At 39.9% G+C, this 17,919-nt stretch overlaps 1 protein-coding gene across 1 annotated transcript in view; it reads left to right on the top strand.

The window, feature by feature from the left end:
• Window positions 1–9,692: 9,692 nt before the first annotated feature.
• The window catches only part of LOC140379541 (MAM domain-containing glycosylphosphatidylinositol anchor protein 2-like), a gene marked incomplete at both ends in the record, with an annotated part of 31,638 nt that continues 23,411 nt past the window's right edge, over window positions 9,693–17,919 (top strand). The window contains 3 exons of the mRNA XM_072464214.1: window positions 9,693–9,794; window positions 9,868–10,007; window positions 11,634–11,808. Of these exons, the coding sequence (XP_072320315.1) occupies window positions 9,693–9,794; window positions 9,868–10,007; window positions 11,634–11,808 (417 nt within the window). The remainder of the gene's footprint in view (window positions 9,795–9,867; window positions 10,008–11,633; window positions 11,809–17,919) is intronic.

The raw sequence follows: 17,919 nt of genomic DNA, 5'->3' as shown, positions 1-17,919 counted from the left end.
CGTGTTTAGTGTGTGTACAGTGTGTTCAGAGCGTTCAGTGTGTTCAGAGTGTTCAGTGTGTTCAGAGTGTTCAGTGTGTTCAGCGTGTTCAGAGTGTTCAGAGTGTTCAGCGTGTTCAGTGTGTTCAGTGTGTTTAGTATGTGTACAGTGTGTTCAGTGTGTTCAGAGTTTTCAGTGTGTTCAGTGTGTTCAGCGTGTTCAGCGTGTTCAGCGTGTTCAGTGTGTTCAGCGTGTTCACCGTGTTCCGTGGTTCGGCGTGTTCGGCATGTTCGGCGTGTTCAGCGTGTTCAGAGTGTTCAGAGTGTTCATTGTGTTCAGAGTGTTCATTGTGTTCAGAGTGTTCATTGTGTTCAGAGTGTTCAGTGTGTTCAGAGTGTTCAGAGTGTTCAGTGAGTTCAGTGTGTTCAGAGTGTTCAGTGTGTTCAGAGTGTTCAGTGTGTTCAGAGTGTTGATATTATTCAGAGTGTTCAGTGTGTTCAGTGTGTTCAGAGTGTTCAGAGTTTTCAGAGTGTTCAGTTTGTTCAGAGTGTTCAGTGTGTTCAGAGTGTTCAGTGTGTTCAGTGTGTTCAGCGTGTTCAGAGTGTTCAGTGTGTTCAGTGTGTACAGTGTTTTCAGTGTGTTTAGTCTGTGTACAGTGTGTTCAGTTTGTTCAGCGTGTTCAGTGTGTTCAGCGTGTTCAGTGTGTTCAGAGTGTTCAGTGTGTTCAGCATGTTCAGAGTTTTCAGTGTGTTCAGAGTATTCAGTGTGTTCAGAGTGTTCAGTGTGTTCAGAGTGTTCAGTGTGTTCAGCGTGTTCAGAGTGTTCAGAGTGTTCAGCGTGTTCAGTGTGTTCAGTGTGTTTAGTATGTGTACAGTGTGTTCAGTGTGTTCAGAGTTTTCAGTGTGTTCAGTGTGTTCGGTGTGTTCGGAGTGTTCCGTGGTTCGGCGTGTTCAGCGTGTTCAGAGTGTTCATTGTGTTCAGAGTGTTCATTGTGTTCAGAGTGTTCATTGTGTTCAGAGTGTTCAGTGTGTTCAGAGTGTTCATATTATTCAGAGTGTTCAGTGTGTTCCATGTGTTCAGAGTGTTCAGTGTGTTCAGAGTGTTCAGTGTGTTCAGCGTGTTCAGAGTGTTCAGTGTGTTCAGAGTGTTCAGTGTGTTCAGTGTGTACAGTGTTTTCAGTGTGTTTAGTCTGTGTACAGTGTGTTCAGTTTGTTCAGCGTGTTCAGTGTGTTCAGCGTGTTCAGTGTGTTCAGAGTGTTCAGTGTGTTCAGCGTGTTCAGAGTGTTCAGTGTGTTCAGTGTGTGTACAGTGTGTTCAGTGTGTTCAGTGTGTTCAGCGTGTTCAGCGTGTTCAGTTTGTTCAGTGTGTTCAGCGTATTCAGCCTGTTCAGCGTGTTTAGTGTGTGTACAGTGTTTTCAGAGCGTTCAGTGTGTTCAGAGTGTTCAGTGTGTTCAGAGTTTTCAGTGTGTTCAGCGTGTTCAGAGTGTTCAGCGTGCTCAGCGTGTTCAGCGTGTTCAGCGTGTTCAGCGTGTTCAGAGTGTTCAGTGTGTTCAGTGTGTTCAGTGTGTTCAGTGTGTTCAATGTGTTCAGTGTGTGTACAGTGTGTTCAGTGTGTTCAGTTTGTTCAGTGTGTTCAGCGTGTTCAGCGTGTTCAGTTTGTTCAGTGTGTTCAGCGTGTTCAGCCTGTTCAGCGTGTTTAGTGTGTGTACAGTGTGTTCAGAGCGTTCAGTGTGTTCAGAGTGTTCAGTGTGTTCAGAGTGTTCAGTGTGTTCAGTGTGTTCAGCGTGTTCAGAGTGTTCAGAGTGTTCAGCGTGTTCAGTGTGTTTAGTATGTGTACAGTGTGTTCAGTGTGTTCAGAGTTTTCAGTGTGTTCAGTGTGTTCAGCGTGTTCAGCGTGTTCAGCGTGTTCAGTGTGTTCAGAGTGTTAAGAGTTTTCAGCGTGTTCAATGTGTTCAGTGTGTTCAGAGTTTTCAGTGTGTTCACAGTGTTCAGTGTGTTCAGCCTGTTTAGTTTGTGTACAGTGTGTTCAGTGTGTTCAGAGTGTTCAGAGTGTTCAGTGTGTTCAGTGTGTTCAGTGTGTTCAATGTGTTCAGTGTGTGTACAGTGTATTCAGTGTGTTTAGTGTGTTCAGTGTGTTCAGATTGTTCAGAGTGTTCAGTGTGTTCAGTGTGTTCAGTGTGTTCAGCGTGTTCAGCGTGTTCAGTGTGTTCGGCGTGTTCGGCGTGTTCGGCATGTTCGGCGTGTTCAGCGTGTTCAGAGTGTTCATTGTGTTCGGAGTGTTCATTGTGTTCAGAGTGTTCAATGTGTTCAGAGTGTTCAGTGTGTTCAGAGTGTTCATATTATTCAGAGTGTTCAGTGTGTTCCATGTGTTCAGAGTCTTCAGTGTGTTCAGTGTGTTCAGCGTGTTCAGAGTGTTCAGTGTGTTCATAGTGTTCAGTGTGTTCAGAGTGTTCAGAGTGTTCAGTGTGCTCAGCGTGTTCGGAGTGTTCAGCGTGTTCAGCGTTTTCAAAGTGTTCAGCGTGTTCAGCGTTTTCAGCATGTTCAGCGTGTTCAGCGTTTTCAACGTCTTCAGCGTGTTCAGCGTGTTCGGTGTGTTCGGAGTGTTCCGTGGTTCGGCGTGTTCGGCATGTTCAGAGTTTTCAGTGTGTTTAGAGTGTTCATTGTGTTCAGAGTGTTCAGTGTGTTCAGAGTGTTCAGATTATTCAGAGTGTTCAGTGTGTTCAGTGTGTTCAGAGTGTTCAGAGTGTTCAGAGTGTTAGGAGTGTTAAGTGTGTTCAGAGTGTTCGGAGTGTTCGGCGTGTTCGGCGTGTTCAGAGTGTTTTGTGTGTTCATTGTGTTCAGTGTGTTCAGAGTGTTCATTGTGTTCAGTGTGTTCAGAGTGTTCAGAGTGTTCAGAGTGTTCAGTGTGTTCAGTGTGTTCAGTGTGTTCAGCATGTTCAGATTGTTCAGCGTGTTCAGTGTGTTCAGTGTGTTTAGTGTGTGTACAGTGTTCAGAGTGTTCAGCGTGTTCAGTTTGTTCAGTGTGTTCAGTGTGTACAGTGTTTTCAGTGTGTTTAGTCTGTGTACAGTGTGTTCAGTTTGTTCAGCGTGTTCAGTGTGTTCAGCGTGTTCAGTGTGTTCAGAGTGTTCAGTGTGTTCAGCGTGTTCAGAGTGTTCAGTGTGTTCAGTGTGTTCAGTATGTGTACAGTGTTTTCAGTGTGTTCAGTTTGTTCAGTGTGTTCAGCGTGTTCAGCGTGTTCAGTTTGTTCAGTGTGTTCAGCGTGTTCAGCCTGTTCAGCGTGTTTAGTGTGTGTACAGTGTTTTCAGAGCGTTCAGTGTGTTCAGAGTGTTCAGTGTGTTCAGAGTGTTCAGTGTGTTCAGCGTGTTCAGAGTGTTCAGCGTGTTCAGCGTGTTCAGCGTGTTCAGCCTGTTCAGAGTGTTCAAAGTGTTCAGTGTGTTCAGTGTGTTCAATGTGTTCAGTGTGTGTACAGTGTGTTCAGTGTGTTCAGTTTGTTCAGTGTGTTCAGCGTGTTCAGCGTGTTCAGTTTGTTCAGTGTGTTCAGCGTGTTCAGCCTGTTCAGCGTGTTTAGTGTGTGTACAGTGTGTTCAGAGCGTTCAGTGTGTTCAGAGTGTTCAGAGTGTTCAGAGTGTTCAGCGTGTTCAGTGTGTTCAGTGTGTTTAGTATGTGTACAGTGTGTTCAGTGTGTTCAGAGTTTTCAGTGTGTTCAGTGTGTTCAGCGTGTTCAGCGTGTTCAGTGTGTTCAGCGTGTTCACCGTGTTCACCGTGTTCGGCGTGTTCGGTGTGTTCGGAGTGTTCCGTGGTTCGCCGTGTTCGGCATGTTCGGCGTGTTCAGCGTGTTCAGAGTGTTCAGAGTGTTCATTGTGTTCAGAGTGTTCATTGTGTTCAGAGTGTTCAGCGTGTTCAGAGTGTTCAGTGTGTTCAATGTGTTCAGTGTGTGTACAGTGTGTTCAGTTTGTTCAGCGTGTTCAGCGTGTTCAGCGTGTTCAGTTTGTTCAGTGTGTTCAGCGTGTTCAGCCTGTTCAGCGTGTTTAGTGTGTGTACAGTGTGTTCAGAGCGTTCAGTGTGTTCAGAGTGTTCAGTGTGTTCAGAGTGTTCAGTGTGTTCAGCGTGTTCAGAGTGTTCAGAGTGTTCAGCGTGTTCAGTGTGTTCAGTGTGTTTAGTATGTGTACAGTGTGTTCAGTGTGTTCAGAGTTTTCAGTGTGTTCAGTGTGTTCAGCGTGTTCAGCGTGTTCAGCGTGTTCAGTGTGTTCAGCGTGTTCACCGTGTTCCGTGGTTCGGCGTGTTCGGCATGTTCGGCGTGTTCAGCGTGTTCAGAGTGTTCAGAGTGTTCATTGTGTTCAGAGTGTTCATTGTGTTCAGAGTGTTCATTGTGTTCAGAGTGTTCAGTGTGTTCAGAGTGTTCAGAGTGTTCAGTGAGTTCAGTGTGTTCAGAGTGTTCAGTGTGTTCAGAGTGTTCAGTGTGTTCAGAGTGTTCATATTATTCAGAGTGTTCAGTGTGTTCAGTGTGTTCAGAGTGTTCAGAGTTTTCAGAGTGTTCAGTTTGTTCAGAGTGTTCAGTGTGTTCAGAGTGTTCAGTGTGTTCAGTGTGTTCAGCGTGTTCAGAGTGTTCAGTGTGTTCAGTGTGTACAGTGTTTTCAGTGTGTTTAGTCTGTGTACAGTGTGTTCAGTTTGTTCAGCGTGTTCAGTGTGTTCAGCGTGTTCAGTGTGTTCAGAGTGTTCAGTGTGTTCAGCATGTTCAGAGTTTTCAGTGTGTTCAGAGTATTCAGTGTGTTCAGAGTGTTCAGTGTGTTCAGAGTGTTCAGTGTGTTCAGCGTGTTCAGAGTGTTCAGAGTGTTCAGCGTGTTCAGTGTGTTCAGTGTGTTTAGTATGTGTACAGTGTGTTCAGTGTGTTCAGAGTTTTCAGTGTGTTCAGTGTGTTCGGTGTGTTCGGAGTGTTCCGTGGTTCGGCGTGTTCAGCGTGTTCAGAGTGTTCATTGTGTTCAGAGTGTTCATTGTGTTCAGAGTGTTCATTGTGTTCAGAGTGTTCAGTGTGTTCAGAGTGTTCATATTATTCAGAGTGTTCAGTGTGTTCCATGTGTTCAGAGTGTTCAGTGTGTTCAGAGTGTTCAGTGTGTTCAGCGTGTTCAGAGTGTTCAGTGTGTTCAGAGTGTTCAGTGTGTTCAGTGTGTACAGTGTTTTCAGTGTGTTTAGTCTGTGTACAGTGTGTTCAGTTTGTTCAGCGTGTTCAGTGTGTTCAGCGTGTTCAGTGTGTTCAGAGTGTTCAGTGTGTTCAGCGTGTTCAGAGTGTTCAGTGTGTTCAGTGTGTGTACAGTGTGTTCAGTGTGTTCAGTGTGTTCAGCGTGTTCAGCGTGTTCAGTTTGTTCAGTGTGTTCAGCGTATTCAGCCTGTTCAGCGTGTTTAGTGTGTGTACAGTGTTTTCAGAGCGTTCAGTGTGTTCAGAGTGTTCAGTGTGTTCAGAGTTTTCAGTGTGTTCAGCGTGTTCAGAGTGTTCAGCGTGCTCAGCGTGTTCAGCGTGTTCAGCGTGTTCAGAGTGTTCAGTGTGTTCAGTGTGTTCAGTGTGTTCAGTGTGTTCAATGTGTTCAGTGTGTGTACAGTGTGTTCAGTGTGTTCAGTTTGTTCAGTGTGTTCAGCGTGTTCAGCGTGTTCAGTTTGTTCAGTGTGTTCAGCGTGTTCAGCCTGTTCAGCGTGTTTAGTGTGTGTACAGTGTGTTCAGAGCGTTCAGTGTGTTCAGAGTGTTCAGTGTGTTCAGAGTGTTCAGTGTGTTCAGTGTGTTCAGCGTGTTCAGAGTGTTCAGAGTGTTCAGCGTGTTCAGTGTGTTTAGTATGTGTACAGTGTGTTCAGTGTGTTCAGAGTTTTCAGTGTGTTCAGTGTGTTCAGCGTGTTCAGCGTGTTCAGCGTGTTCAGTGTGTTCAGAGTGTTAAGAGTTTTCAGCGTGTTCAATGTGTTCAGTGTGTTCAGAGTTTTCAGTGTGTTCACAGTGTTCAGTGTGTTCAGCCTGTTTAGTTTGTGTACAGTGTGTTCAGTGTGTTCAGAGTGTTCAGAGTGTTCAGTGTGTTCAGTGTGTTCAGTGTGTTCAATGTGTTCAGTGTGTGTACAGTGTATTCAGTGTGTTTAGTGTGTTCAGTGTGTTCAGATTGTTCAGAGTGTTCAGTGTGTTCAGTGTGTTCAGTGTGTTCAGCGTGTTCAGCGTGTTCAGTGTGTTCGGCGTGTTCGGCGTGTTCGGCATGTTCGGCGTGTTCAGCGTGTTCAGAGTGTTCATTGTGTTCAGAGTGTTCATTGTGTTCAGAGTGTTCAATGTGTTCAGAGTGTTCAGTGTGTTCAGAGTGTTCATATTATTCAGAGTGTTCAGTGTGTTCCATGTGTTCAGAGTGTTCAGTGTGTTCAGCGTGTTCAGAGTGTTCAGTGTGTTCAGAGTGTTCAGTGTGTTCAGTGTGTACAGTGTTTTCAGTGTGTTTAGTCTGTGTACAGTTTGTTCAGTTTGTTCAGCGTGTTCAGTGTGTTCAGCGTGTTCAGTGTGTTCAGTGTGTTCAGCGTGTTCAGTGTGTTCAGTGTGTTCAGTGTGTGTTCAGTGTGTTCAGCGTGTTCAGCGTGTTCAGTTTGTTCAGTGTGTTCAGCGTGTTCAGCCTGTTCAGCGTGTTTAGTGTGTGTACAGTGTTTTCAGAGCGTTCAGTGTGTTCAGAGTGTTCAGTGTGTTCAGAGTGTTCAGCGTGTTCAGCGTGTTCAGCGTGTTCAGAGTGTTCAGTGTGTTCAGCGTGTTCAGAGTGTTCAGTGTGTTCAGTGTGTTCAATGTGTTCAGTGTGTGTACAGTGTGTTCAGTGTGTTCAGTTTGTTCAGTGTGTTCAGCGTGTTCAGCGTGTTCAGTTTGTTCAGTGTGTTCAGCGTGTTCAGCCTGTTCATCGTGTTTAGTGTGTGTACAGTGTGTTCAGTGTGTTCAGAGTGTTCAGTGTGTTCAGAGTGTTCAGCGTGTTCAGAGTGTTCAGCGTGTTCAGTGTGTTCAGTGTGTTTAGTATGTGTACAGTGTGTTCAGTGTGTTAAGAGTTTTCAGTGTGTTCAGTGTGTTCAGCGTGTTCAGCGTGTTCAGTGTGTTCAGTGTGTTCAGCGTGTTCACCGTGTTCAGCGTGTTCGGCGTGTTCGGTGTGTTCGGAGTGTTCCGTGGTTCGGCGTGTTCGGCATGTTCGGCGTGTTCAGCGTGTTCAGAGTGTTCAGAGTGTTCATTGTGTTCAGAGTGTTCAGTGTGTTCAGAGTGTTCAGAGTGTTCAGTGAGTTCAGTGTGTTCAGAGTGTTCAGTGTGTTCAGAGTGTTCAGTGTGTTCATATTATTCAGAGTGTTCAGCGTGTTCAGTGTGTTCAGCGTGTTCAGTGTGTTCAGTGTGTTCAGCGTGTTCAGCGTGTTAAGTGTGTTCAGTGTGTTCAGCGTGTTCAGTGTGTTCAGCGTGTTCAGAGTGTTCAGTGTGTTCAGAGTGTTCAGTGTGTTCAGAGTGTTCAGTGTTTTCAGCGTGTTCAGAGTGTTCAGCGTGTTCAGTGTGTTCAGTGTGTTTAGTATGTGTTCAGCGTGTTCAGTGTGTTCAGCGTGTTCAGTGTGTTCAGTGTGTTTAGTATGTGTTCAGCGTGTTCAGCGTGTTCAGTTTGTTCAGTGTGTTCAGCGTGTTCAGCCTGTTCAGCGTGTTTAGTGTGTGTACAGTGTTTTCAGAGCGTTCAGTGTGTTCAGAGTGTTCAGTGTGTTCAGAGTGTTCAGCGTGTTCAGCGTGTTCAGCGTGTTCAGCGTGTTCAGAGTGTTCAGCGTGTTCAGAGTGTTCAGTGTGTTCAATGTGTTCAGTGTGTGTACAGTGTGTTCAGTGTGTTCAGTTTGTTCAGTGTGTTCAGCGTGTTCAGCGTGTTCAGTTTGTTCAGTGTGTTCAGCGTGTTCAGCCTGTTCAGCGTGTTTAGTGTGTGTACAGTGTGTTCAGAGCGTTCAGTGTGTTCAGAGTGTTCAGTGTGTTCAGAGTGTTCAGTGTGTTCAGCGTGTTCAGAGTGTTCAGAGTGTTCAGCGTGTTCAGTGTGTTCAGTGTGTTTAGTATGTGTACAGTGTGTTCAGTGTGTTCAGAGTTTTCAGTGTGTTCAGCGTGTTCAGCGTGTTCAGTGTGTTCAGTGTGTTCAGCGTGTTCACCGTGTTCAGCGTGTTCGGCGTGTTCGGTGTGTTCGGAGTGTTCCGTGGTTCGGCGTGTTCGGCATGTTCGGCGTGTTCAGCGTGTTCAGAGTGTTCAGAGTGTTCATTGTGTTCAGAGTGTTCAGTGTGTTCAGAGTGTTCAGAGTGTTCAGTGAGTTCAGTGTGTTCAGAGTGTTCAGTGTGTTCAGAGTGTTCAGTGTGTTCATATTATTCAGAGTGTTCAGCGTGTTCAGTGTGTTCAGCGTGTTCAGCGTGTTCAGTGTGTTCAGCGTGTTCAGCGTGTTAAGTGTGTTCAGTGTGTTCAGCGTGTTCAGAGTGTTCAGTGTGTTCAGAGTGTTCAGTGTGTTCAGAGTGTTCAGTGTTTTCAGCGTGTTCAGAGTGTTCAGCGTGTTCAGTGTGTTCAGTGTGTTTAGTATGTGTTCAGCGTGTTCAGTGTGTTCAGCGTGTTCAGTGTGTTCAGTGTGTTTAGTATGTGTTCAGCGTGTTCAGCGTGTTCAGCGTGTTCAGTGTGTTTAGTATGTGTTCAGCGTGTTCAGTGTGTTCAGCGTGTTCAGTGTGTTCAGTGTGTTTAGTATGTGTTCAGCGTGTTCAGCGTGTTCAGCGTGTTCAGCGTGTTCAGTGTGTTTAGTATGTGTTCAGCGTGTTCAGCGTGTTCAGCGTGTTCAGTGTGTTCAGTGTGTTTAGTATGTGTTCAGCGTGTTCAGCGTGTTCAGCGTGTTCAGTGTGTTCAGTGTTTTTAGTATGTGTTCAGCGTGTTCAGTGTGTTCAGCGTGTTCAGTGTGTTCAGTGTGTTTAGTATGTGTTCAGTGTGTTCAGCGTGTTCAGCGTGTTCAGTGTGTTTAGTATGTGTTCAGCGTGTTCAGAGTGTTCAGTGTGTTCAGAGTGTTCAGAGTGTTCAGTGAGTTCAGTATGTTCAGAGTGTTCAGTGTGTTCAGAGTGTTCAGAGTGTTCAGTGAGTTCAGTATGTTCAGAGTGTTCAGTGTGTTCAGTGTTTTCAGCGTGTTCAGAGTGTTCAGCGTGTTCAGTGTGTTCAGTGTGTTTAGTATGTGTTCAGCGTGTTCAGTGTGTTCAGCGTGTTCAGTGTGTTCAGTGTGTTTAGTATGTGTTCAGCGTGTTCAGTGTGTTCAGCGTGTTCAGTGTGTTCAGTGTGTTTAGTATGTGTTCAGCGTGTTCAGCGTGTTCAGCGTGTTCAGCGTGTTCAGCGTGTTCAGCGTGTTCAGTGCCTCGTGTCGTTCCTCATGATTTGCTTTTGGAGAGTTTCTGGTGCTGAAATGTCAAATGCATCAAATGTGTTGCTTTGTTCCGCGTCTGCGTCAGGACCGGGAGCTGTCCGTGGTGCTGAACCCGTGCTCAGCTCAGTAAGTGGCCACAACAGATATTTGATCACAGACTGTTGAGTTTTAGTCCACGTTTTTGACACGACTGTGAGTTCCTGACGGTTTGTGGCTCGATACGTCTGATCTGTGGTTTGAGCTGAGCACAGTGCATTCTGGGTAAGTTACGTCACGAGTTGAAAGTGAAATCCAAACGGGATCAAACTCCTTTGTTATTGCTTTCACTGTTCTAGCCTCACAGCGAGAGGGTCCTGGGGAGTTTGCAAGTTCTCCCTGTGTCTGCACCAAACTAAGAAACTTTCAGATGGACTTGACCAACACCAGAGCTGTCCGGGGTGCTGAAATGGCCGGGCGCTGGTCCTTGTCTGACCTTGGTCTAACCCTGGCCTCTCTCTCTCGCGGTTGCAGCGCCCCCTACTGTGCGGATCGTGCACGCGGCTCCGGCCTGTGACGTGGACGAGGAGCGTTTCACTGAGAGAGTTCACAGCATCAGAGAAGGACAAACTCTGGAGCTGCTGTGCCTCGTGTCGGGACATCCACGACCTCAGGTAAAGTCCTGCTTTAGACCTGGTTTAGTCCTGCTTTAGACCTGGTTTAGTCCTGGTTTAGACCTGGTTTAGACCTGGTTTAGACCTGGTTTAGACCTGGTTTAGTCCTGGTTTAGTCCTGGTTTAGACCTGGTTTAGACCTGGTTTAGACCTGGTTTAGACCTGCTTTAGACCTGGTTTAGTCCTGGTTTAGACCTGGTTTAGACCTGGTTTAGACCTGGTTTAGACCTGGTTTAGTCCTGGTTTAGTCCTGGTTTAGACCTGGTTTAGACCTGGTTTAGACCTGGTTTAGTCCTGGTTTAGACCTGGTTTAGACCTGGTTTAGTCCTGGTTTAGACCTGGTTTAGACCTGCTTTAGTCTTGGTTTAGACCTGGTTTAGTCCTGGTTTAGACCTGGTTTAGACCTGCTTTAGTCTTGGTTTAGACCTGCTTTAGTCTTGGTTTAGACCTGGTTTAGACCTGGTTTAGTCTTGGTTTAGACCTGGTTTAGACCTGGTTTAGACCTGCTTTAGTCTTGGTTTAGACCTGGTTTAGACCTGGTTTAGTCCTGGTTTAGACCTGGTTTAGACCTGCTTTAGTCTTGGTTTAGACCTGGTTTAGTCCTGGTTTAGACCTGGTTTAGACCTGCTTTAGTCTTGGTTTAGACCTGGTTTAGTCCTGGTTTAGACCTGGTTTAGACCTGCTTTAGTCTTGGTTTAGACCTGGTTTAGACCTGGTTTAGTCCTGGTTTAGACCTGGTTTAGACCTGCTTTAGTCTTGGTTTAGACCTGGTTTAGACCTGGTTTAGACCTGCTTTAGTCTTGGTTTAGACCTGGTTTAGACCTGGTTTAGTCCTGGTTTAGACCTGGTTTAGACCTGCTTTAGTCTTGGTTTAGACCTGGTTTAGTCCTGGTTTAGACCTGGTTTAGACCTGCTTTAGTCTTGGTTTAGACCTGGTTTAGACCTGGTTTAGTCTTGGTTTAGACCTGGTTTAGACCTGGTTTAGACCTGCTTTAGTCTTGGTTTAGACCTGGTTTAGACCTGGTTTAGTCCTGGTTTAGACCTGGTTTAGACCTGCTTTAGTCTTGGTTTAGACCTGGTTTAGTCCTGGTTTAGACCTGGTTTAGACCTGCTTTAGTCTTGGTTTAGACCTGGTTTAGTCCTGGTTTAGACCTGGTTTAGACCTGCTTTAGTCTTGGTTTAGACCTGGTTTAGACCTGGTTTAGTCCTGGTTTAGACCTGGTTTAGACCTGCTTTAGTCTTGGTTTAGACCTGGTTTAGACCTGGTTTAGACCTGCTTTAGTCTTGGTTTAGACCTGGTTTAGACCTGGTTTAGTCCTGGTTTAGACCTGCTTTAGTCTTGGTTTAGACCTGGTTTAGTCCTGGTTTAGACCTGCTTTAGTCTTGGTTTAGACCTGGTTTAGTCCTGGTTTAGACCTGGTTTAGACCTGGTTTAGACCTGGATTACACACACCGTTCACCGTGATGTCAAAAATGTGATTGAAGGATTTTAGAGTGCATTGCATTGTGGGTCATGTCTGGGCCGTGAGGCTGCAGTACCGGGAGCGGCCACTACTCACTTTGGATCCTGGGCAAAGGGGGCGTGTCTTATCATATTATATTCATACGTCCACGGTCCTGATGCAGATCCGGTGGACGAAGACTGCGGGCGGGGCTCTTGATCGTCTTGGCGACGCGGCTCCGCCCAACGACACTCTGAGGATCGAGTCCATCAGCCGCCACCAGGGGGGGCGCTACTACTGCAAGGCTGAGAACGGACAAGGATCACCAGCGATACGCTCCGTCAGGGTCGACGTGTACTGTGAGTACTACTACTGCAAATACTACTACTACTACTGAAAATACTATTACATCAAATACTACTACTACTACTGAAAATACTATTACTGCAAATACTACTACTACTACTACTACTACTATTACTGTAAATACTACTACTACTACTGAAAATACTATTACATCAAATACTACTACTACTACTACTATTACTACTGTAAATACTGCTATTGTTTTTCTTTATTTTAAATGTTTGATTTAGGTAAAAGTAGCTCTTATATCTGTCCACAGGTGTAGTTAGGCAGGCTGCAAAATAGACAGGGGCCCGGGGCCCACAAGCAGTAGAATATCCGGCGGGCCCGTGGTTTGAAATAGGAGGGGGCCCCCCGGGGCCCCCCGGGGCCCTCTTCCAAAAAAATCAAGATTTAACTAGTAATTTGTTCATATTCGGGGCATTTTCATCGCTTAAGTTTGGTTTTGACAGACACGCCCACTTCGCACGTCTTCTCGTTTCTCATTGGCCGAGCGGTCTCCGTGATGTAATATCGATGAAAGCCGACATCTGATTGGCCGCTGTGTTCGTGTTGCGTTCACGTGTCCTCGGAAATGCCCGCTCTAATTTTCGGGGCAATGTTCATATGTATATAATGTATATATGTATATAATGTATATATGTATATAATGTTTATATGTATATAATGTTTATATGTATATAATGTTTATATGTATATAATGTTTATATGTATATAATGTATATATGTATATAATGTATATATGTATATAATGTATATATGTATATAATGTTTATATGTATATAATGTTTATATGTATATAATGTATATCTGTATATAATGTTTATATGTATATAATGTTTATATGTATATAATGTATATATGTATATTATGTATATATGTATATAATGTTTATATGTATATAATGTTTATATGTATATAATGTATATCTGTATATAATGTTTATATGTATATAATGTATATATGTATATTATGTATATAATGTTTATATGTATATAATGTTTATATGTATATAATGTATATATGTATATAATGTTTATATGTATATAATGTTTATATGTATATAATGTATATATGTACATAATGTTTATATGTATATAATGTATATCTGTATATAATGTTTATATGTATATAATGTATATATGTATATTATGTATATAATGTTTATATGTATATAATATATATATGTATATAATGTTTATATGTATATAATGTATATGTGTATATAATTTTATATGTATATAATGTATATATGTATATAATGTTTATATGTACATAATGTTTATATGTATATAATGTATATATGTATATAATGTTTATATGTATATAATGTTTATATGTATATAATGTTTATATCTATATGATGTATATATGTATATAATGTTTATATCTATATAATGTATATATGTATATAATGTTTATATGTATATAATGTATATATGTATATAATGTATATAATTTATATATGTATATAATGTTTATATCTATATGATGTATATATGTATATAATGTTTATATGTATATAATGTTTATATGTATATAATGTTTATATGTATATAATGTTTATATCTATATGATGTATATATGTATATAATGTTTATATCTATATAATGTATATATGTATATAATGTTTATATGTATATAATGTATATATGTATATAATGTATATAATTTATATATGTATATAATGTTTATATCTATATGATGTATATATGTATATAATGTTTATATCTATATAATGTATATATGTATATAATGTTTATATGTATATAATTTTTATATGTATATAATGTATATATGTATATAATGTATATATGTATATAATGTTTATATCTATATAATGTATATATGTATGTATGTATATAATGTATATATGTATATAATGTATATATATGTATATAATGTATATATGTATATATGTATATAATGTTTATATCTATATAATGTATATATGTATATAATGTATATATGTATATAATGTTTATATGTATATAATGTATATATATGTATATAATGTATATATGTATATATGTATATAATGTTTATATCTATATAATGTATATATGTATATAATGTATATATGTATATAATGTTTATATCTATATAATGTATATATGTATATATGTATATAATGTTTATATCTATATAATGTATATATGTATATAATGTATGTATGTATATAATGTATATATGTATATAATGTATATATATCTATATAATGTATATATGTATATAATGTTTATATGTATATAATGTATATATGTATATATGTATATAATGTTTATATGTATATAATGTATATATGTATATATGTATATATGTATATAATGTTTATATGTATATAATGTTTATATGTATATAATGTATATATGTATATAATGTTTATATGTATATAATGTATATATGTATATAATGTATATATGTATATAATGTTTATATGTATATAATGTGTAGGGTAATTATACTCGTTTCTTGCTCACACATTTGTACAAAGATGTAAAGTATATTCTCTGGGACGAGCCATGTCATCGTGGACGACACGTGCAGCACTTTATGTACTTAATGTTCATATTTATATTTAAAGTGGCAAAACATGAACATCGCCTCGTCTCATTCTCTGAAGAACACGATTCATTGACCGACAATGATAATGTCTCTATAAAGGATAATGTCTCTATAAAGGATAAAGTCTCTATAAAGGATAATGTCTCTATAAAGGATAATGTCTCTATAAAGGATAATGTCTCTATAAAGGATAAAGTCTCTATAAAGGATAATGTCTCTATAAAGGATAATGTCTCTATAAAGGATAATGTCTCTATAAAGGATAATGTCTCTATAAACGATAATGTCTCTATAAAGGATAAAGTCTCTATAAATGATAAAGTCTCTATAAAGGATAATGTCTCTATAAACGATAATGTCTCTATAAAGGATAATGTCTCTATAAAGGATAATGTCTCTATAAAGGATAAAGTCTCTATAAAGGATAATGTCTCTATAAACGATAATGTCTCTATAAAGGATAATGTCTCTATAAAGGATAATGTCTCTATAAAGGATAATGTCTCTATAAACGATAATGTCTCTATAAAGGATAATGTCTCTATAAAGGATAATGTCTCTATAAACGATAATGTCTCTATAAACGATAATGTCTCTATAAAGGATAAAGTCTCTATAAATGATAAAGTCTCTATAAAGGATAATGTCTCTATAAAGGATAAAGTCTCTATAAACGATAATGTCTCTATAAAGGATAAAGTCTCTATAAAGGATAATGTCTCTATAAAGGATAAAGTCTCTATAAAGGATAATGTCTCTATAAAGGATAAAGTCTCTATAAAGGATAATGTCTCTATAAAGGATAAAGTCTCTATAAAGGATAATGTCTCTATAAAGGATAATGTCTCTATAAAGGATAAAGTCTCTATAAAGGATAAAGTCTCTATAAAGGATAATGTCTCTATAAAGGATAAAGTCTCTATAAAGGATAAAGTCTCTATAAAGGATAAAGTCTCTATAAAGGATAATGTCTCTATAAAGGATAAAGTCTCTATAAAGGATAAAGTCTCTATAAAGGATAATGTCTCTATAAAGGATAAAGTCTCTATAAAGGATAATGTCTCTATAAAGGATAAAGTCTCTATAAAGGATAATGTCTCTATAAAGGATAAAGTCTCTATAAAGGATAATGTCTCTATAAAGGATAAAGTCTCTATAAAGGATAAAGTCTCTATAAAGGATAATGTCTCTATAAAGGATAAAGTCTCTATAAAGGATAAAGTCTCTATAAAGGATAATGTCTCTATAAAGGATAAAGTCTCTATAAAGGATAATGTCTCTATAAAGGATAAAGTCTCTATAAAGGATAAAGTCTCTATAAAGGATAATGTCTCTATAAAGGATAAAGTCTCTATAAAGGATAATGTCTCTATAAAGGATAATGTCTCTATAAAGGATAATGTCTCTATAAAGGATAATGTCTCTATAAAGGATAATGTCTCTATAAACGATAATGTCTCTATAAAGGATAATGTCTCTATAAAGGATAAAGTCTCTATAAAGGATAATGTCTCTATAAAGGATAAAGTCTCTATAAAGGATAATGTCTCTATAAAGGATAAAGTCTCTATAAAGGATAAAGTCTCTATAAAGGATAAAGTCTCTATAAAGGATAAAGTCTCTATAAAGGATAATGTCTCTATAAAGGATAAAGTCTCTATAAAGGATAATGTCTCTATAAAGGATAAAGTCTCTATAAAGGATAAAGTCTCTATAAAGGATAATGTCTCTATAAAGGATAAAGTCTCTATAAAGGATAAAGTCTCTATAAAGGATAAAGTCTCTATAAAGGATAATGTCTCTATAAAGGATAAAGTCTCTATAAAGGATAAAGTCTCTATAAAGGATAATGTCTCTATAAAGGATAAAGTCTCTATAAAGGATAATGTCTCTATAAAGGATAAAGTCTCTATAAAGGATAAAGTCTCTATAAAGGATAAAGTCTCTATAAAGGATAATGTCTCTATAAAGGATAAAGTCTCTATAAAGGATAAAGTCTCTATAAAGGATAATGTCTCTATAAAGGATAAAGTCTCTATAAAGGATAATGTCTCTATAAAGGATAAAGTCTCTATAAAGGATAATGTCTCTATAAAGGATAATGTCTCTATAAAGGATAATGTCTCTATAAAGGATAAAGTCTCTATAAAGGATAATGTCTCTATAAAGGATAATGTCTCTATAAAGGATAATGTCTCTATAAAGGATAAAGTCTCTATAAAGGATAATGTCTCTATAAAGGATAAAGTCTCTATAAAGGATAAAGTCTCTATAAAGGATAATGTCTCTATAAAGGATAAAGTCTCTATAAAGGATAATGTCTCTATAAAGGATAAAGTCTCTATAAAGGATAATGTCTCTATAAAGGATAATGTCTCTATAAAGGATAATGTCTCTATAAAGGATAAAGTCTCTATAAAGGATAAAGTCTCTATAAAGGATAATGTCTCTATAAAGGATAAAGTCTCTATAAAGGATAATGTCTCTATAAAGGATAAAGTCTCTATAAAGGATAATGTCTCTATAAAGGATAATGTCTCTATAAAGGATAAAGTCTCTATAAAGGATAATGTCTCTATAAAGGATAAAGTCTCTATAAAGGATAATGTCTCTATAAAGGATAAAGTCTCTATAAAGGATAATGTCTCTATAAACCAGTGGTTTCATAGACATTGGCTTCACAGGCTGTGGCTCGATGCAGGTCAATAAATGCTGGTGTAAGAATTTGGTTTTGGGGAATAATTCAAGGTCTTTAAATGCCGCTCTGTAATCAGCCCCTCTCAGGTCTCACGTGTCCAAGGAAGGTGTGGAGCGAGGCCTCCCACGTCTTTGTGTTCTCAGAGTCCTTTGCGTCCTTGGAGCTGTCCGCGGTGCTGATGCTTGAGCAAGTTTAGCATTCGAAGAGTTTGATGAGTCCAGGGTTCGTTGAATTGTGCATTTTTTGATGAAGATGTTCGGGTTGTTTGGTGAAAGCCGAGTTTGGGAGACAATGCAGCCTCTCTGGTGGGGGAGGGGCCCCTGCGGGGGTCCCCAACCCGGTGTGTCGTCCTGGCAGGTCACGTGCCGATGGGAAGAAGAGGGAGAGAGCAGAACTGAGTCTGCTCTTTTATTGACCTTGGGGGAGTGGCCTAATGGGAGTGGCTTTAACTCTTGGTCAAACTTATTCTCAGTTTGGGCAAATTTAACTCAAACCAGCAAAAATGACATGTGACCATAATAAAATACACAACAATATGTGGTAATGAGAAAGTACATGAAGTACGACATGAACACTTCAAACCAGTTCCTGTGGCAAACAAAACTAAAACATGATTTAGTTTCGATCACACAGTCAGTTTAGATGTGAAATATAGTCATTAAGAAACTTAGTCCTGAGGAATGTCTCTTATCAGATCCAGGGGGCGGGGCTCCGGTGAGGACAGTGTCCTCTCCGTGGGGGACGTTCCTTTACACCAACACTAGCTTTGATTTCTGCAACAGTGTGTTGAGCTGTGAAAAGGTGCTGTCTTTCAATCGTCTTTTTGGGACATATGGGTCCC

This window comes from Eucyclogobius newberryi, unplaced genomic scaffold (assembly GCF_026437365.1).
Source record: "Eucyclogobius newberryi isolate DKJ021-1_F unplaced genomic scaffold, fEucNew1.0.hap1 SCAF_411, whole genome shotgun sequence".
NCBI lineage: Eukaryota > Metazoa > Chordata > Actinopteri > Gobiiformes > Gobiidae > Eucyclogobius > Eucyclogobius newberryi.
The sequence above is the reverse complement of the archived record's forward strand: the minus strand, read 5'-3'. Positions and strand labels throughout refer to the sequence as shown.